The sequence below is a fragment of the Xiphophorus couchianus genome, chromosome 13 (genome assembly GCF_001444195.1).
Source record: "Xiphophorus couchianus chromosome 13, X_couchianus-1.0, whole genome shotgun sequence".
In the NCBI taxonomy this organism is placed as follows: domain Eukaryota; kingdom Metazoa; phylum Chordata; class Actinopteri; order Cyprinodontiformes; family Poeciliidae; genus Xiphophorus; species Xiphophorus couchianus.
In genome coordinates this window covers 1,719,306-1,739,607 of record NC_040240.1, presented here as the reverse complement: position 1 = coordinate 1,739,607, position 20,302 = coordinate 1,719,306, and the positions used below count along the sequence as shown (strand labels likewise).

Genomic DNA, 20,302 nt, shown 5'->3' with positions numbered 1-20,302 from the left:
CACAGCAGCTAAGTTTCACACCGGATTCCCTTACTGACTCTACGGTAGGGGGAAAGGCTCAAACCAAGTCTGCAGCCAACCGCCTCTACCAACCAATGTGACTGCTGAAAGTGTCATTCAGGGAATTCATTCTTCCTTCACCCTTAAACATCTTGCCATGTCTGCATAATATACAAACAAACAAACAATTTGTAAACAAATTTGTTTGTTTGTTTGTTTGTTTACATTAAATTTACAGTAAACAAGTTAAGTTTGTTAGCTTACAGGGGTTAGGGTTAGCAGTGGCAGCAGGAAACAAATCCAACAATTTTTTTTACAACTGTAAAAAATTGTATATAGTTTTTTGATGTGTAATAGCCTTTCTTTTTCTTTTCAATGTTATTTGGCATATATAGATATATAGGTGGTATTCTTAGGGGTCCCCCAGCAGCCACTTAACTCGCATATGCTTTGGGCCGCCTCTGCTAGAAGGAAATCTATCTTTTCAGATCGTCAGCTATTGAGTGGAGCTGAGTGTTTCCTACTGCACTTGAAGGCAGCAGATAGAGCAAGCCTGGCAGACGCTGGCTGATTTTTACAAGCTCACCAGCAGACATACCGTTAACAGCAAACCTCATTCTTAAAAATAAAAAAATAAATTATATTAAATTTTTTTAAAAAGCTCGGGGACAGACTGACAGTGAGGTGGAGTCGGGATGAACACGGAGGAGACTAATGTGGAGATGAAGGATGCTCAGAGCATCAGCGCGGAGCAGAAGGGCGGCCCGGACGCGGCTCCGGACGCGGCTCGGGCCGCTGTGGATGCTGACGCTACCGAGGCTGATGTGAGCGAGGCCGACCTGGACCAGGAGGAGCAGGAGAAGCAGCCGATGACCGCCGATGGAGACCGGCCCCCGGAGGCTCCTCCTGAGGGCAGGGAGGAGGTGGACGCGGAGAAAAATGGCTCCGTGAAACTGAAGATCCTGGATGAGGAGGAGACGTTCACCGGCCTGAACAAGGAGGAGCTGCTGCGGGTGGCGGGGACTCCTGGGTGAGGAGACGCTGTTCACACAGACACACTGTCCTGTTTGTAGGAGCAGGGGAACCGCTTTCGAATGGGGTTAGATGCTGGTAATTATCCTTTGACAACTTGTGGAATATAAAATGGATTTATTTTTTAATGTGAGATATCACTTAAACTAGAGATCTATTATTCAGAAAATATCCTGCAGTATTGATCTATTTCTAGGTTGCTGTACAGGACCACACTGTGTTTTGTCATGTTGCAGCTTCAGTTTTTATGCTGATCATTTTCAAAGATTCAGTCCAGCTAAAAACGGGGTTAGAGCCACAAATATCACATGACCTCAAGAACAAAAGACACAGTGTAATTTTTGGATTATTTATTGTTTAATTGATTAACTACAGGAAATCTGTTGTAATTATTAAAAAGCTACTATTTTATTCCTGTTTTCATGTTTTAGTACAAAGGAAAACATTTTTAAAAAGAAGATGGCTATGTTTTTGTATATGATATGTTGATATTTTCACCCAGGCTAACAAGAAAAATAGATCTAAATAAAAACGACTGATACTTTTAGTGTCATTCTGTTGTGAACATGAAATGAAATTATTCCATGAAAAAAACTGCATTTGTTATATCTGGTTGTATTTTAAAACATTTTTTAAATCATTTTTAGTCAAATTCTTTTAAGAGTCCTTTTGGAAGGTCCAAAGACCCACTTGTGCCTCCAGAGCCACATGTTGCAGACCTCTGTGCTATAGGGGCAGATTGATGCATTCATAGAGCTTGGTTAGCTTAGCAGCAAAACAGTTTTGTTCAAAATGACCAGCTATAATCACCTCAGGGTAATAATCACATCATCAACACAGCTGAAGCTAGTAAATTTATTAGTACACGAAGATGTGAACAAAGTTGCTGAAATACTCCAAGCATCATTTTATTAAAGTGACGTTTAATAAGATGACGGTGCAATAGAATGGTGTTATTGGAGCATCATGTCACCAAACATCAGGCATCAAGCAGTGTGAGATGAGCTGGTAGCGTCTTACTTCTGTAGACTCAATAGTGATCATTTAAACTGGAAGGTTTTGGAGGTTTCTGGTCGTTAAGGGTCCTCTGAATACGTTTCGTTCTTTCCCTAGTTGGGTAAGAACCCGCTGGGCGCTCCTGCTGGTGTTCTGGCTCGGCTGGTTGGGGATGTTGGTGGGAGCTGTCCTCATCCTGCTGCAGGCTCCTCGCTGCAGAGAGCTGCCAGCCACCAGCTGGTGGAACGAAGGCCCACTGTACCAGATCGGAAACATCCACGCCTTCACCGACACACACAACCTGAAGGGTGAGCTGCTCTCTGTCCGTCCACCCATCTGCACACACACACCCCCACGCGCACACGCCTACCCCCACACATACATACACACACACGCTGTGTTGCAGAGCTGATGAAAGTGAAAGGCACAGTGCTAAACAGAACGTGTTAGTGACATCTGGACAGAGCTACAAATGTAGAGGTGTGTTGAACTACAGCAAATCATCAGAAGTTTTGTAGATCTTAGAAAAAAAGTGAGTAGATTTCTGCCAAAAAAAACAAAAAAAGCCCCAGAAATTTTTAGATTGAACTCAGAAATTTTCTAGAATAAAAATCTGGGAAATTTCTGAGTTCATAAAGTCAAAATGTTTTTGACTCCTAAAGCTCAGAAAATTCCCCGTCAATTCTAGAAAATTTCTGAGATTAATCTAAAATTTAATGAATTTTTTTTGCCAGGAATGTCCTCCTTTGATTTTATATCTACAATGGCCCTAATATGCCATCATGTGATGCAAATCAGATGAATAATTTCATAGGTTTTTTTTCCCTGCTCCATGTGAGAGCTACCAAAACATTCTGCTTGCTCCTGTTTCTCAGTTTTGTTGATAGTTGATCTTTAAAAGGATGAACAATTAAAGAATCCTCCCTGACTTTCAATCCTGGAAGGTGTGGAGCAGAAGATGACCAGTTTGTCCCAGCTGAAGGTGAAAGGTTTGGTGATCGGACCGATTCACGTTGCTCCACCTGATGAAGCCATGAGCTTGAGGTTTGAGGAAGTTTCGCCTGAAGCCGGAAACCTGGAGCAGTTTAAAGGTGTCATCCAGGCGGCTCGCCGAAAAGGTGAGCAAACACTGGAAAATGTTTTTTCAGAGCCATACTTTGACTACGAAGCCCAGGAATGCACAATATATCAGATTATATTATGCATCGTAACATATCGGTATCGGGCCAGTAAGTTAAACTGGGCTGATAAGGACTGATATTTATGTTCATGTTCATCTTGTTGCCATTTGTGTTTCAGGAGGGGAGCAGGTTGGTCAGGTGGTATCTGTTCAGTCATGTGATAGTGATGCAGCAAAGGATTGTGGGATGCTTAACTGAAGGAGAGAAGCAGAGTGGGCGGTGGTCACTTTTACATGATATCAGAAGTGTAGCGAAACATATATAATTGATATATCTGTAAACACTGGTTAACAGCCATAAAGCAGAATTAATACTGGATATTGATATTGGTCCAAATCGGTGCATCCTTAATAAAGACATTCACAAGGTCCAGCTTTTCTTTGGCTCATCTGTTTATTATGTACTCAAAATCTCAAATGTAGACTTTAAACATTCACAAAGAAATGTTGTATTTAGCTAAGCAAAAATACTTGGTAAACCCTGAGAAAGTATCACTAAATAAATCTTCAAAGAATTCTTGCTGGCCGTGCTGTGGTGGCGTAGTGGTTAGCGTGACCTGTATTTGGAGGCCTTGAGTCCTCGACGCGGCCGTCGCTGGTTCGACTCCCGGACCTGAGGACATTTGCCGCATGTCTTCCTCCCTCTCCTTCCCTGTCAGCCTACTGTCATATAAGGGACACTAGAGCCCACAAAAGACCCCCTGGAGGGGTAAAAAAAAAAAAAAAGAATTCTTGCTCTCATTTTTGTGGCATTTAGCCCATTAAAACTCCTCTCAGTAACACTAACTGATCTAAAACAGAAAATGTTTGGCCTGATTTAATGTCAGACTGGGAGGAAGAAATGATGTGACTTTTATTCACAATATGTAAATATCTTCTTTCTTTTTCTTTCCTCTTTCATAGGTATTTCTGTGGTTTTGGATTTGACTCCAAACTACCAGGGTTCATCTGGACCCTGGTTCTCCAGAAGCAGCGTAACAAACGTAGCAGAGAGACTGAAGGTAATAATGACCGACTTCTTCTGAGCTGGAAACCGACATGAGCTAAATGTACGGGAAGTCATCAACATGAGGCAGAAGTGAGCTTAGACAATCCACCAAAATATTGATGTGCCACATCCATCCATCCATCCATCTTCTTCCGCTTATCCGAGGTCGGGTCGCGGGGGTAGCAGCTTCAGAAGGGAGGCCCAGACTTCCCTCTCCCCAGCCACTTCTTCCAGCTCCTCCGGGGGAATCCCGAGGCGTTCCCAGGCCAGCCGAGAGACATAGTCCCTCCAGCGTGTCCTGGGTCTTCCCCGGGGCCTCCTCCCGGTGGGACGTGCCCGGAACACCTCACCAGGGAGGCGTCCAGGAGGCATCCTGACCAGATGCCCAAGCCACCTCAACTGGCTCCTCTCGATGTGAAGGAGCAGCGGCTCTACTCTGAGTCCCTCCCGGATGACTGAGCTTCTCACCCTATCTCTAAGGGAGAGCCCAGCCACCCTACGGAGAAAACCCATTTCGGCCGCTTGTATCCGCGATCTCGTTCTTTCGGTCATGACCCAAAGCTCATGACCATAGATGAGGGTGGGAACGTAGATCGACCGGTAAATCAAGAGCTTCGCTTTTTGGCTCAGCTCTCTCTTCACCACGACGGACCGGTACAGCGCCCGCTTGACAGCAGACGCTGCGCCAATCCGCCTGTTGATCTCCCGCTCCCTTCTTCCCCCATTCGTGAACAAGATCCCGAGATACTTAAACTCCTCCACTTGGGGCAGGACACCCCCCCTGACCCGGAGAAGGCACTCTACCCTTTTCCGGCTCAAGACCATGGCCTCGGATTTGGAGGCACTGATCCCCATCCCGGCCGCTTCACACTCGGCTGCGAACCGATCCAGCGAGAGCTGCAGATCACGATCTGATGAAGCCAAAAGGACCACATCGTCTGCGAAAAGCAGAGATGAGATCCTGAGGCCACCAAATCGGATCCCCTCAACACCTTGGCTGCGCCTAGAAATTCTGTCCATGAAAGTGATGAACAGAATCGGTGACAAAGGGCAGCCCTGGCGGAGTCCAACTCTCACCGGAAACGAGCCCGACTTACTGCCGGCAATGCGGACCAGACTCTGACACCGGTCATACAGGGACCTGACAGCCCGTATCAAAGGGCCCGGTACCCCATACTCCCGGAGAACCCCCCACAGGGCTCCCCGAGGGACACGGTCGAACGCCTTCTCCAAGTCCACAAAACACATGTAGACTGGTTGGGCGAACTCCCATGCACCCTCCAGGACCCTGCTGAGGGTGTAGAGCTGGTCCAGTGTTCCACGACCAGGACGAAAACCACACTGCTCTTCCTGAATCCGAGGTTCGACTATCCGACGGACCCTCCTCTCCAGGACCCCTGAATAGACCTTGCCAGGGAGGCTTAAGAGTGTGACCCCTCTATAATTGGAGCACACCCTCCGGTCCCCCTTTTTGAACAGGGGGACCACCACCCCAGTCTGCCAATCCAGGGGAACTGCCCCCGATGTCCATGCGATATTGCAGAGTCGCGTCAACCAACACAACCCTACAACATCCAGAGCCTTAAGGAACTCCGGGCGGATCTCATCCACCCCCGGGGCCTTGCCACCGAGGAGCTTTTTAACCACCTCGGCGACCTCGCCCCCAGAGATTGGAGAGCCCAACCCAGAGTCCCCAGGCTCCGCTTCCTCAGTGGAAGGCATGTTGGTGGGATTGAGGAGGTCTTCGAAGTACTCTGCCCACCGGCCCACAACGTCCCGAGTAGAGGTCAGCAGCACACCATCCCCACTATAAACAGTGTTGGTGCTGCACCGCTTCCCCCCCCTGAGACGCCGGATGGTGGACTAGAATCGCCTCGAAGCCGTGCGGAAGTCTTTCTCCATGGCCTCTCCAAACTCCTCCAACACCCGAGTTTTTGCCTCAGCAACCGCCCGAGCCGCATGCCGCTTCGCCCGCCGGTACCCATCAGCTGCTTCCGGAGTCCCACAGGCCAAAAAGGCTCGATAGGACTCCTTCTTCAGCCTGACGGCATCCCTCACCGAAGGTGTCCACCAACGGGTTCGAGGGTTGCCGCCGCGACAGGCACCGACAACCTTGCGGCCACAGCTCCGATCGGCCGCCTCGACAATGGAGGCACGGAACACGGTCCACTCAGACTCCATGTCCCCCACCTCCCCCGGGACGTGTTCGAAGTTTTGCCGGAGATGGGAGTTAAAGCTCCGTCTCACAGGGGATTCCGCCAGACGTTCCCAGCAGACCCTCACAACACGTTTGGGCCTGCCAGGTCTGACCGGCTTTCGCCCCCGCCACCGGAGCCAACTCACCACCAGGTAGTGGTCAGTGGACAGCTCCGCACCTCTCTTCACCCGAGTGTCCAAGACATACGGCCGCAGATCCGATGAAACGATGACAAAGTCGATCATCAAACTGCTGCCTAGGGTGTCCTGGTGCCAAGTGCACATATGGACACCCTTATGCTTGAACATGGTGTTCGTTATGGACAATCCATGGCGAGCACAGAAGTCCAGCAACAGAACACCACTCGAGTTCAGGTCGGGTGGGCCGTTCCTCCCAACCACGCCCCTCCAGGTCTCACTGTCGTTGCCCACGTGAGCGTTGAAGTCCCCCAGCAGAACAAGGGAGTCCCCAGGAGGAGCACTCTCCAGTACCCCCTCTAAGGACTCCAAAAAGGGTGGGTAATCTGAACTGTCGTTCGGCCCGTAAGCACAAACGACAGTCAGAACCCGTCCCCCCACCCGTAGGCGGAGGGATCCTACCCTCTCGTTCACCGGGGTAAACCCCAACGTACAGGCGCCGAGATGGGGAGCAACAAGTATGCCCACTCCTGCCTGACGTCTCTCTCCCTGGGCAACTCCAGAGTGGAAGTATGTCCAGCCCCTCTCAAGGAGACTGGTTCCAGAACCAGAGCCATGCGTCGAGGTGAGACCGACTATTTCTAGCCGGAACCTCTCGACCTCACGCACTAGCTCCGGCTCCTTCCCCACCAGAGAGGTGACATTCCACGTCCCAAGAGCCAGTTTCTGCAACCGAGGATCGGACCGCCAGGGTCCCCTCCCTTGGCCGCCACCCATCACACAGTGCACCCGACCCCTTTGGCCCCTCCCACGGGTGGTGGGCCCATGGGAGGGGGGGCCCATGTTTCCTCTTCGGGCTGAGCCCGGCCGGGCTCCATGGGTAAAAGCCCGGCCACCAGACGCTCGCCATCGTGCCCCCCCTCCAGGCCTGGCTCCAGAGTGGGGCCCCGGTGACCCGCGTCCGGGCGAGGGAACACCAAGTCCAAGGTTTTCCTTCATCATTGGGGTCTTCGGGCTGCACTTTGTCTGGTCCCTCACCTAGGACCTGTCTGCCTTGGGTGACCCTACCAGGGGCATGAAGCCCCAGACAGCATAGCTCCTAGGATCATTGGGGCACTCAAACCCCTCCACCACGATAAGGTGGCAGCCCATGGAGGAGCAGCATGTGCCACAGCTGCTTGTAAATATAGAAACACATTATACATATGAAATGGACTTAAACTTTTTACTGGTCCCTGTAAGAAATGACAAGTTTTAAGTTTTACTTAGCTTGAACTTTGTCATATTTAGTCAAGGTACAGCCAGAGGTTACAGTATATTTTATAATCGCAATGTTTACAAAGGGAAATTTGTGGTAAAATCACTCTGTGACAGAAGTCAAGAGATATGAATAATATATCTATTTTTTATAGGTCTCTAAATATGGGCTGCAGGATCAAAATGAAAGTTAAATTGTACATTTAAGTCACTCAGTGTCACCTACAGATTTTTTTAGGTTCAGCATAGAGAATTGTGAAGAGAAACTTGAAGTGTTTAATAAGATGAACAATGAGTGACACGTGTCCCTGCGGTTCCAGTCTGCCCTGGTGTTCTGGCTGAACGAAGGAGTGGACGGAGTCCAGCTGTCTGGAGTGGAGCAGCTGGCCAGCACGGTCCCAGCTCTCTGGGACGACATCCGGGCCATCGTCCAGAACGGGACAGACCAGGATCTGAGAGGCGGGTCAGAAAGGTGCGGGGTTCATCTGTAACCTCTGACCTCTGATAGCAACAGGCTTTTTCTTTTTGTTCCAAAAGCCAAACACCTTCTTCACATGATGGTTCCTGCTTCCCAGATCACATGTTAAAGAGAGGATCAAAAATGTCACACATTAAGCTCTGCTTTTATTATCAGTAAATGTACATTTTAACACATTTTGATTCAATTATTTCAATAGGAAAAAATCCAACAAGAACAGGAATGACTTCGTCTTTAAAGAATACTCTGTCCCCTTTCTGCTGCCCCTTCTAACTTTGCTTTTTCAAACTGAAATATTTTATAAGGCAAAAAATTAAAACTCCTTAAAGCTTTAGAGAATGATGGATGTGTCTTTTCCTTGTTCTTGTCTTTGTCTTGATGAACTTTTTTTATTATCTTAGCTTATCTAAATGTTTCTAAAAATGAACATTTTTAAAAACTGGCTTGATGTCTGGGTTTTGAAAATACCTCTGGTAGCAGAAATGAGCAGCTTCCTGTGAGTTGTGGATTTAATCCGTGTCTGCGTTTTTCAGACTCCTGCTCGGCGTCACAGAAAGCTCCTCTGCTGACGGTGTGTCTGCTCTTCTGTCCTCCACTGGAGTGGACCTCCTCATATCCAAAGTTCTGACCACAGGCGGCCCGGAGCCCGCCCGCACCATCCAGAGGCTCTACTCCAACCACACGCAGACCAAGCTGGCCTGGAATCTTGGGGGGCGAGACGATGGTCACCTGGCCTCATTAGTTCCCCCAGCTCATGTCAAACTGTACCAGCTGCTGCTGCTGACGCTGCCTGGGACGCCTGTCTTCAGCTACGGAGACGAGATCGGCCTGATGGACGGGGTGAGAGCCGCTCAGCTGACAAACAGACCTGCTCTGAGATCTTGCTCAACAGGAAATAAATCCTGAAGTTCTTTTAGTAAAATTTGCGTCTCTGATTCGTTTCTGACTAGTTTTGAATTAGACACTGTTCAACTGTTTGTTTTTTTCTAATATTTTCATGTTTGCATTAGGAAACCAAGTTTCCCACGATGCTTTGGGACTATGAAGAGGAACTGAATGGAACTCTGCAGGTAATCTGTCAGCAGGTTCTAATGCTCACATGCGTCACAGTGTTTATATAACTATGTAGTTTTACTCTTATCCCTTTAGGGTGACTTTAGCGTCTGTCTAGGAACTGCAGGTGAAAAACTCTGGGACATACTGTACCTGTAATAAAACTAAAAAATACACACACATCAGTGTAGTCACTCAAATCATCTGGGAATTTGTTGCTGATAAATTTCATGCATCTTTTGTAGTTTTAAACTTAACTTACCGAAGGCTTGTTTGTGATTAAGGAAGGTTGCGGCACAATTTTTCATAGATTATAGGGAATATCCAGCAAACACATCCAGGGATGTCACTAGCTTTTGAGGACAAGGGGGCCATAGCCCCCCAAAAAAGGCACAGGATTTGAGAAAACATGACAGGCGAGTACACTTCTCAAACAGCAGTAAATGCAGAAAAATTGCTTTTACACTTTAAAAATATTCTATTCATATTCTGGACACAGTAAATTGAATTTGCTGATAGTTTTTCTTTATTTTTGTAGAAAAAAAATCAACAAAACCCCTTAAATTATTTAGGGGGCCTTGTGAATATTTTAGGCCCCTAAAATGGCCCTCTGGTTACGATCTAAATCCTGACGTCTCCTCTCTGTGTTTCTCTGTCTCCAGGAGGATCAGACTGACAGGCTGTCCCTCCGCAACTTCTTCCGTTCTGTGAGCGAGCTGCGGGCCAAACAGCGCTCCCTCCTTCACGGGGACTTCCTCCTCCTCTCCAACTCCTCCTCGTCTCTGGCGTACCTGCGGGTCTGGGATCAGAACGATCGCTACCTGGCTGCCTTCAACTGGGGGCCGGAGGAGGAGGCGGTGCTGCAGATGAACGAAGCAGCGTTGCCTCGGCATGCTGCGGTCGCCCTCAGCACCAACAGCAGCGCCCTCCCTGAAGGCAGCAGCGTGGACCTGATGGAGCTGCGGCTCGGCCCGGGGCAGGCCGCACTCATCAAGCTTCCTCACGCCGGATAGAGGAAAACGTTTAGTATTTGCATTTCCTTTATGTCCGCATGTATTGTGTCAACCTGCAGATGATGTTGCTGGAGAGCGGAGCACCGAATCAGAGCAGTTATTGTTGTGACACATTGTGACTTCTGTTGTCTGCAGGGATTCCCAAACCTTTCCATGCCACGGCACCCCAGACTGCATCAGGTTCTGGGCAGGGGCCCCCTTTGAAAAACTCGCCAAATATATACAGGAACAGCAACTTTTAGAATGATTCTCTCACTTATATTCTATATTCTCAATTGTTCAATTAGCATAAATGCCGCCTCACACCTCTTGATCTTATAGTTGGCCATCCTACAGTTACTTGAGGAGTAAAGCAAATTTTTTGAGTTAAAAAAACCCAACAATGTTAGATCATGGTTTCTCCAGAGGAGGAGACACTTTGGGGCTAAAGGTTTTGCTACTAAAAAGATCTGTGAACGTTGGCTCAGCTGTAAACAGAAGCTGCTCTCATTTTTATGCGCCTTGTTCAAAACAATCAGCCTTACATCAGAAGTGAGTGGCTAACACAAGGCTGGGCAGGAAACATGGAAATCCCTCCAGCTGTGTTCTGTTACTGAAACTGATAAACTAACCAATAAGATTCATTCTCTTCTTCTTTGGTCTTGTTTTACCAGGAGTGTAAGAGGTGAACGTGACTCTCGTCTGTATCTGTAACACACTGTGCACTTATGTATTGCATTCTGTGAAAAATAATAAATTAAAAACATACACTGTTTCCAAGCAAGCAAAGACATTTCTGATGCCTAGTATTCATAATTAGGAAAATAGATTTTATCCAGAAAGCACAGCATCTTCAACATATAAAGGTGTGAAATAAAAATTGCATGTACCACTTTAGCAGCAGTAACTAGATGTTTTGTTACGAATTTCTCACAATTTTATGGCTAAATGTTCACTCATTATTCTTTACACTAAACTTCAGTTTTAAGTTTCATCCGATTTAAGTTGCTGCTAAGTAAAGTCCATATCAGTTGGGATCCGAAAAAATATTTGGGGGAATAAATTATATATCATCTGTAATAAAAAAAAAAAACAAACAAAAAAAAACAAACATAAAACATGAGTCAGCATTTGTTTGTCAACTGTAAGAAATGAGCTCATTAGATTTCTATCCAGAAAAGTCATAGTAGAGGCTGGAAGATAAACACAATCCACTTTTGTTTTCTTCTGTCTGTCCACAGTACATTTGGTGATGTGTAGTTGGAACATTGCTTAAAAACATCAGTTTTCATTTGTGACATCACAGAATTCAAGATAGAAAAAACAGAAGAGCTGCAACAAAACACAAAGTATCTCCAGTGTCATTTTTTATTGCTACCATGATTTTGTTTCTCAACATTTGATAATTTATCATCTTACCCCATCTAAAAAAGGGTGAGTTTAATGAACGTTTTACAATGTCCATCTGTTATATAAAATAACTGTGTCACACTTATGATGTAGTTTTATCGGTTATGAACAAAACAACTGAATGATTATATGGAATATTCCATAATGATTCTGTATTTTTGTCCTGTAAGTGTAAATGCTCCAACGCTCATCAATCCTGCAGTAATTATATTTTTCCACAAGGTGTCAGTAAGTCACTTCTACCGATACAGTTTGGAGCGGTGAAGAAGAGAAAAAACGGGAAGGAGGAGAAATAATAGTAGTGATGATGATAAAGTAAGTTCCCCCGGTTCCCCTCCAAAGTTCTAGCACGTGTTTTTCGGACCGGGACCCGGAGAGAGGCGGGATACTCGGCCTGTTCTCGAAGCTTCTACTGGGTCATCATGAACGCCGATGAGGCCAGGCTGAAGCTGCGGGAGCTGCTGGGCCAGGTGAATCCCTCTGAGCTCCCAAAGTTACTGGACTGGATGAAAAACTCAGGTGAACACCTGCACGCATGTCCTCCCTGCCTCCCTCCCTCCTTCTCGCGATACTTCATTCTGGCCAGTCTGACTTTGAGGTTAAGCGTGGTTCTGACTACAGGAGTCATCTGTGACTAGTGACGAGCACACTACAAGTCTCAGTTCAGTACTTTAGAACACTGCGCACAGTCTTTACAGAAATATTACGTTTCCACAACTTCATGTATTTGATGGGCCTAGTCAAAGTCTAGATTTAATTTAAGTTAAAAAAAAAATCTTTGGCAAGATTTGACTTGACATTCATAGATGCTCTTCATCCAATCTAAAATATATAAAAATATACATTGTTTTCAAATATGTGCTATTTTGTTTTAGTCTGTCAGATAAAATACATTATCGTTTGTTGTTGTTATGTGACAGAAAGTGACACAGTTTAATGAAAATGTTTTGCAAGTAGTAGAAGTTCTGAGAGGATTTGGCATGTAAGGTTTAGATCAGGACAGTTTGCTGCTGAAACCATGGCGATGAAAGCAGGTGCTGGTCCAGCTGTGGGGCTGGTTCCAAGTCCTGCTGGAAAATGAAATCAGGACCTCCATACAACCTGTCAGCACAAGGAAGCATAAAGTATTCTAAAACTAATACTCTGAGGCCACTGTCTGTTTTTAAAATGGTCTTTTTTTCAGCAAAAGTTTTTGTTTCATGTTCCTAGACATGTTTTAATCTCTTATTTATTTATTGGTTTCATTTTATCCATTGTAATAACTTTTTTAATTTTCTTTGTATTTTTTAGACCTTTGTAGCCCTTTGAAATCTCAAGATAAAAAGGGCATTTTAATAACATCTATTGTATTATTACTAAATACAATCTGCCACATTTTAGGAGCAGGAATCGGTGCTGACTTAGCAAATGAATTTGTAATTCAGTACATTTATGCCTTGGTTTTTCTGGGTTTTTTTTTTAAAGAAACATTTTAAGTCAGCTCAGCACTGTCTTCTGTACTTCACCTTCGCTGTCATTCGTAGGTAGAAACAGCCATCTTAGCTCATCATTTATCTGACACAGTTATCCAGGTTTCTGGTAGAGGCTCTGATGTTGTTTCCTAAAGAACCAAAATCTCGGTAATGTGTGAGTCCCTAATGTCTCTGTGTGTGGGGTGTGTGGGTGTGTGTGTGTGTGTCCTTCTGTAGATGAGCTGGATCAGCTGCTGCTTGACAACAACAAGGTGATCCTGCAGAGCATTGCAGAAGACTTGAGAGCCAGACTGCCGGTCGATGCCATGCTGCCGTCTGAGACTGCTGCACAACACAAGGTTCCTCCACGGTTTCATCTGCTGCCATCTCACAGCGTCTCATTACTGAGCCACAGTTGTCTGTTTCTGATGTGGATAAACAACCACAATAATCCTGAAAAGGGTGCAGTCTGCATACAGACTTTAACATGACCGTGCTCGCATTCATCTACACGGACTTAAATGGTGCTTGCATGAATGAATGAGGCGTTTTCATTGGCCTGTCTGACCCTGTCTGGCTCAGGGTGTCATTGTGGTGTGATGTGATTACATGACGTCATGTTCTCCAGTAATCTGCACACAAATGATGTAGAGAAGACACAGTCTTAGCGTGGCAGTATTATGTAAAATCAACTTTTTTGAGCTTCACATTATGTTGCAATGTTATCCTCTCATCAAAAACTTACCGGCAGTGTTGCTTTGACTCTTTTATTCACTTCTTGAGAAATTCTTTAATCTCCATAGTAACTATTGAGCTGTGCAAAACACCTGGGTGGACCTAGCCCCGCCTTTGATGTGCAGCTCCTCCTCAGAACTGCAGTTTCTAAGCCCTAAGGTGTCAAACTCCAGTCCTGAAGTGTCGCTGTCTTGCAGTTTTTAGATGTGCCACAGGTACAACACAGTGGAATGAAATGACTTAATGACCTCCTCCTTGTGTAGATCAGTTCTCCAGAGCCTTAATGACCTAATTATTCTGTTCAGGTGTGGTGCAGCAGAGGCACATCTAAAAGTTTCAGGATTTTGGCCCTTGAGGACTGGAGTTTGAGACCCCTGCCATCGAGCTTCTGCCTCACAGAGCAGCCTTCCCCCATGACTCCCCAGCTCAGCTCCTCAAGACTATCCAGCAGCAATTAGCAAACACCTGGTGGAACTGCACATCAGCTGAGCTCATTGCACTACTGATGTCGTTATGTCTTGTAGATGCAGCAGCGGCAGCGGCCCACGGTTCATGTGGACAGCTTCCTGTACAGTGAGGACCAGGTGGACGCTCTGTGTGAGGAGGGGGCCATGAGCAGGAACTACTGTCTCAGCTGTGGATCCTTCAGGACCGCCCCCCTCGGTAGGAACGTGGCTCTGCCTTCTGCCTCCACACGATGATGGAGCAGCGTGTACTCCAATGCGATTGACAGCTCTAAGACCATCCTCCTGGTTCTGATTGGTTGTCTCTGACCATGTGGTGTATTTCTGCAGATGACCAAGGAGTTTTTTTGGTTTTTTTATTATGACATGGTCACAGTTTTAATAATTACATGAAAAACATGTTGCTTATAAAAGTTACCTGCTGCAGTTCTTATTTTGTTCTGATGTTATTTTCTGAATGTTGTGTCTCTGATCCCTGCTAGACCATCCAACTCTTTTGCTGTCCAACAGATGGTCATCCCAACTCGAACCAAATGACTGTGATGGCCTGCCTGCTCATAGATCCTTATGGATTAACACAGCCATGTTTCTTTACAGTAGACCAGAACCAAATCATAAAAAATGACTTTAAATTATTGTTAATCAAAGCAAAAACCAAACATCTTTGCTTTCCATTCTTAAAGTCAGTTATTAAACTGAAACAGTAGGTAAAGATGAAGAGGTGGAAAAAGAGGCACAGCTAGTTATTCCTTCTATTTGAAACAATAAATGAATTGATCCAACTGATTCATTTATCACAATGAATCGTCCCAGAATTCATTATGATAAATGATAACATTGCTGCTTTGAGACCATTTTCAAGTAACATGATGGTAATGTCAGAATAATACAAGAACACATTCTCAAAGATTAATAAACTTTAAATTCTCATAAACATTTGACACTGGAACTGGAAGACATTTTAAATATCCAAAATAAACAAAACAACAAATAAAATGAATCATGAAGTTTCTCTAAATGAAATCGTCCTTTTAAAAAAGGAGCTAGTTGAGACCAAAGCACCAGACTGAAGACTTTTATCATCCTTGGTAGAGAGAGAGAGAACAGAGAAAAACAATAAATTATACAAATTGAAATTATTGAGTTCATCTTAATTTATCATAGTTGATTTGTTGGTTATTGTGACAGGCCCACACAGACCGAGTGTCATAAGTAGTGTACTTATGAACTTGCATGTAAACCTGGATGTTTCCTCCTGTTCTCTTCTTCTCCTGCAGATTTCATCTCGCACTCGTTCTCAGTGTCAGAACTTCAGTTCCTGTTCCAGAACGTTCTTCCGGACCTCAGTGGTCGGACTGTGGTGGATGTTGGTTCCCGACTGGGAGCAGTTCTTTATGGGGTCAGAGTTTGTCTTAACCTTTGTGAAACCCCTGCAGATCCAGAAACGTGTCAATGCCCGTGATGGTTGTCATAGAAACCTTGTTTCAGATGGTGCAAGGTGAAGTATGATCGAAATGATCAGAACATGTTGCTCAGTCATGTGGTGGGACTGTTCTTCCCTAAAATTAATCAGCATGCCTCTGTAAGTGAATATTTACTGTATAAGGTTCTTAGTGGATGTTTTGATGAGTTCAGGGACATGTCTGTGTGTCAAGGTTTTTGATTTCAGGGGAGGAATTTCAATGTATGTTTGGTGTAAATTAGTTAGCATATCATACAGGCTACTACTTATATCTTGTTTTAGTCTAAAACAAAAGGTCATAATGTCCAAAACAAGGTCAGCTGAGTTAAATCATGTTTAGTAGATGTTGTGTGTAGATCAGTTTGTTTGTTTTCAGTGAATATCAGCAAATCAAGAAATACATTTAAAAGATACGGACCATTATTGACAGTACAGCCAGTTACCCAAACTACAAGCAGATACAGGCGTTCTGATAATAAGGACTGGAATAAAAACACACAAGAAACAGAGACAAGCTTACTGCCAGTGTTATTAACGTAACATTCACCCTGTTGGCACATTACAGGTTCTTCGTCACTCTGACTGTTATCGATCCAACACCTTTCAACACAAACTAATCTAATTTATATACAGAAATATGTTATGCATAGATAGCATTTTTCTAACAGAAGAGAACATAGTGACTTGATTGTGCTTTAAAATAAGTGGCTGGAAAACACACAACACTGCCCCTTTAATGTTAAACCCTTTTCTTTCAAATCTTGAAATGTTTCAACTCTGTTTTAGATACATGCTATTGAAATCATTGGGAGAGACTTGAAAACCATGTTAATCATTGTTGTATCATATTGTGATGAACATATCATGTGTTCAGGGTTATGTGTACAGTTCAGCCTCTCGCCTCATTGGACTGGAGCTCAGTGAGGACTTTGTCAGGCTGCAGAACGACATGCTCCACAAATACGGCCTGTCTGATCGAGTTCAGGTTCGTGTCTCTGATCGTCCCTCATCCCTTCTCACACACACACTCTCACACACCTTTAATAACCCCCCCCCCCCCCCCCCCCCACCCCCCACCCGCCCAGGTTCTCCATGCAAACGTCTGCACTCAGGAGGTTCTGCTGCAGGGCGCGGATGTTCTGGTCATGAACAATGTTTTTGAGTACTTCATGGAGCCCACCAAACAAATTGGGTAGTTCCTCTAAGACTGTGCAGGAAATATTGAGAAAACACCAACTGTGACTTGCGTGCTCTAAAGGAATGTTTGCTCTGTGTGTTCAGAGCCTGGAAGTTCATCATGCAGGCCTTCAGGAGGAGAGGAGCCCTGCTGGTTACTGTTCCCAGTTTGCAAGAGAGTCTGGATGCTCTGCAGGTACCTGGAAAACACCAGATCATTTCAACACAGAAAAGAGAACTAGTTTCGTTTTGCGCAGCCTGGAGCCACACCAGGTTGTTTGTCTTTCAAATGTTTCTGATTCCTGTGAACAGACTTAATTTTATTGTGTTTAGACATTCTTATACCCAACACATAGGCCTGTTATGGTAATACATTTTACCAGGGGAGAAATTGTCCCAGAAATTATTGCAATAAAGATAATATTGTTGCTCCAGACTGAAGACTTTATCATCAAGGTTTTGGTAGAAAAAGAGAGAGAAAAGAGAAAACAATAAATCATGCTAGTGGGAAATATTGAGCTTATTCTAATTTATCATGTGATTAATTGATTTATTGCTTATTGCGACAGGTTTAACAACCTGTGGAAACCCTTTATGATCCTGATCACTATTTCTAAGTGCTGATTCGTTGCCTGTTGCTAAGCAAATTTCTAAACACCAGCTAGTGACATTAACTATGTTTTCCTGACTATAAGTTGTTACTGTTCACACGCTTTGAAAGCTGCCATTCGGCTAATGTACGGCTTTTTAGCAACGGGTTTGGAGTGGCTGGATTCTGTGTGAGGACAGCAGGACTGATGTGACATTATGAGCAACAGCGAAGGAAACTGAGGAAATGTGTGTGAAGCTGTTCAACTCTGACACTGACGAAGACAACTTTAGTGGTTTAAGTGTGCAGAAGGAAGATGAAGATAGCAATCAGTGACTTTTCCTGGTAGACTGTTTTCTTAAAGCAGCCGTTTGCAGGCTGCTTTAAAAGGGAAATGTTTGGGAAAAAAGCATTTAGTGTATGTATTTCATTAAAAGTTTCAATTATCTTTCTGTGTAAATATGTCATGTTCCTACATGGACACCCGCACCTTTTGACAAGTGCAACACTCAATATGTAAACTCTTTTTCTTTTCAAAGTTGGTGGGTGTGGCTTATATGCAGCTGTGCTCAAAAGTTTGGAAATTACGGTACTAGCCGAGTGTTTGAAAAGTTTTGGGTCAGTTTGTCCATTTTCCTGCTTCCTTTACACACCTGGAGCTCTTTCTGTACTCATGTTTTTAACCAACTCATATAGCTTTATTTTAGGGAACCACAATATATCAGCACTAGCATCGGTATCAGGTGATATTTGTCATTTTTTAGCATATCAAATCAGTCTGATAAATAAACCTGGATTGATATTGACAACCGATATTTCCATCTTGTTGCTATTTGTTTCTGGACGGGAGAGAAGGAGGTTGGTCCTGTGGTGTTAGTTTGGTCATGTGACAGTAGCTGCATTTCCGTTACAAATGTGGGCACAACCATGTCAATTTTCTGATAATGTCAAAAAAAACAACATATTTTTGCAATTCTGGGTTCCCATTAAATAAGAAGCTCGATTAAAATCACATCTGGATAAGTTTGTCCATGCAATAAGTCATTTAAAAACTAATTTCTTCTTCATGGTTTGCAGCAGTGGTAGCATCAGGTTGTTAATCATGTGACTGATATGAGGGGAAAAATTCTTTCCATTTCAGTTTTGCTAAATAAACCCAAACTTTTTATTGTAAAACTATATAGTTTTTTTTTTTTTTATCGCCATGTTTCCATTAAGTACATTTATTTTTTAAATGCTAAATTGTGCAATTATATGGTCAATGGAAGTGCAGCTAGTGATAGTGATGCAGCATTATGGGGAGTTTAACTTAAGCAGTGGTGCAGTAAGCAGTGTAATGAAATTGGAATATGTATCGCATGTTATTATCTATTGATTTCTGTTTATTGCAACCTATCTCCATCCATATATATCACGGTTCACATCCTTCAGGTGCCACTACCACCAGGCTGGGTGGAGGAGCTTCCTGTAGACTACAACGTCTACCTGGGCCGAGATGCAGACCCTGAGGAGCTCAGACAGATTCATCTGTACCGGGTCGTCTGATGCTGGCAGCTCCACCAGGATGAGGTCATATGACTGCGGACAAAATCCGCCCTACTGAGTCATGTGACTGCAAACGGAGCTCCTTGGAACAGAACGGAACGTATGACTACAAACAGATCCAGCTGGACAAGGTCATGTGACTGGAGACAAAGTGCCAGTGGATCAGGTGACTGCAGAATGAAGCGGCTGTTCTCAATCATCCAAGCACATTTCTCCACCTGTCAGGAGGTGGTGCAGCTCTGTGATCCAGGTGGTTCCACATCTTACTGGAAGTGGTTTGAAAAGGTGGGAAATTATGCTGGACTGCATCTGCTTTACCAAAAGTCTTCATTTGTACTCAGAGTTTACAAGATCAACTTAAGTCAGAATGTGAACTTCACAAGTCAGAGGTTCTTTACCTCCTCAAGCACTAAACTTCAACATGGCTTCCAAACTACCATGGGTCCAAATCTTGCAGAACCAGAGGCATAGAATAGATTATTGCACATTGGTGTTAATAATAAATCAAACTGTTAATTATGCTTCACTTGTATATTTACTTTACAGCTTGCATAAACCATCATTGAGAATAATATTTTTATGTTATTGTTATCTTTCCAAGTTTCTGTTTGGTAAAATCTGATACATTTCAAAATACAAAAGATACCAGCATTGTCTAGTGTTTGTTTACTTAATCTTATAGACAGGGGTTGATTTTTGTTTCCCTAATTATATTTTTTGTGTTTTAAGTTGTGTATTATGACATGTTGCATGACATGTTAGGTCCTGGGTCCTTTAACAGTCTTATCCTGGGGAATCTCACTGAAGGTGTGCACAAACAGGAGACTTTAAAAATCAAACTCAACTAGGCTTGATGTTAAGAAAACTACAGAACATATCAGAAACCAGGCTAGGACCTAAATTTGATCACCCACATTGTCTGTTACTAAATCCTTATAGTGAACTGTTCACAAAGTGATTTCAGGACCAGAACTGAACAGAGGCAACATAGAGTTCCTTGTACTCTAAGTTTTAAAGAGGCAGTATTGTTTATTTTCCAAGTACATAGTATTATTTTATAGCACAATCAAGTACTATTTCATAAATTAGATAGCAGTTGTTGTAGAAATTTGGTGCACATCAAAAATAATCTAAAAAAAGTTTGACTTTGCAATTTACCG

General features: G+C 44.2%; 2 protein-coding genes across 3 annotated transcripts; both read left to right on the top strand.

Moving 5' to 3' along the window:
* Positions 1-512: 512 nt before the first annotated feature.
* slc3a2b (solute carrier family 3 member 2b) lies at positions 513-11,099 on the top strand. The gene is made up of 8 exons (XM_028035730.1): positions 513-1,030; positions 2,146-2,336; positions 2,973-3,146; positions 4,112-4,209; positions 8,108-8,259; positions 8,799-9,105; positions 9,276-9,335; positions 9,981-11,099. Exons 1-8 carry the CDS (start codon positions 696-698, stop codon positions 10,329-10,331), a joined length of 1,668 nt encoding a protein of 555 aa, XP_027891531.1. The 5' UTR covers positions 513-695; the 3' UTR covers positions 10,332-11,099.
* Positions 11,100-11,966: 867 nt separating this feature from the next.
* LOC114155706 (uncharacterized) lies at positions 11,967-19,793 on the top strand. 2 transcript variants are annotated; one of them, XM_028035733.1, is made up of 8 exons: positions 11,969-12,239; positions 13,409-13,530; positions 14,431-14,569; positions 15,648-15,769; positions 16,707-16,817; positions 16,918-17,024; positions 17,114-17,204; positions 19,029-19,793. In XM_028035733.1, the coding sequence occupies exons 1-8, from the start codon at positions 12,143-12,145 to the stop codon at positions 19,140-19,142; spliced, it is 903 nt and encodes a 300-aa protein (XP_027891534.1). In that variant the 5' UTR covers positions 11,969-12,142; the 3' UTR covers positions 19,143-19,793. The 2 variants fall into 2 exon arrangements, with proteins under 2 accessions (XP_027891535.1, XP_027891534.1); XM_028035734.1 differs by lacking the exon at positions 16,918-17,024 and having other exon boundaries at positions 11,967-12,239.
* The last annotated feature ends 509 nt before the right edge of the window (positions 19,794-20,302 follow it).

Excerpts from the sequence above, each read along its gene's own strand:
- LOC114155706 (XM_028035733.1), top strand. The coding sequence starts at position 12,143 with ATGAACGCCGATGAGGCCAGGCTGAAGCTGCGGGAGCTGCTGGGCCAG. Across the intron at positions 17,025-17,113 it reads GAGCCCACCAAACAAATTGG|AGCCTGGAAGTTCATCATGC; the intron begins GTAGTTCCTCTA and ends CTGTGTGTTCAG. Across the intron at positions 17,205-19,028 it reads AGAGTCTGGATGCTCTGCAG|GTGCCACTACCACCAGGCTG; the intron begins GTACCTGGAAAA and ends CACATCCTTCAG.
- slc3a2b (XM_028035730.1), top strand. The coding sequence starts at position 696 with ATGAACACGGAGGAGACTAATGTGGAGATGAAGGATGCTCAGAGCATC. Across the intron at positions 2,337-2,972 it reads CGACACACACAACCTGAAGG|GTGTGGAGCAGAAGATGACC; the intron begins GTGAGCTGCTCT and ends CAATCCTGGAAG. Across the intron at positions 9,336-9,980 it reads AACTGAATGGAACTCTGCAG|GAGGATCAGACTGACAGGCT; the intron begins GTAATCTGTCAG and ends CTCTGTCTCCAG.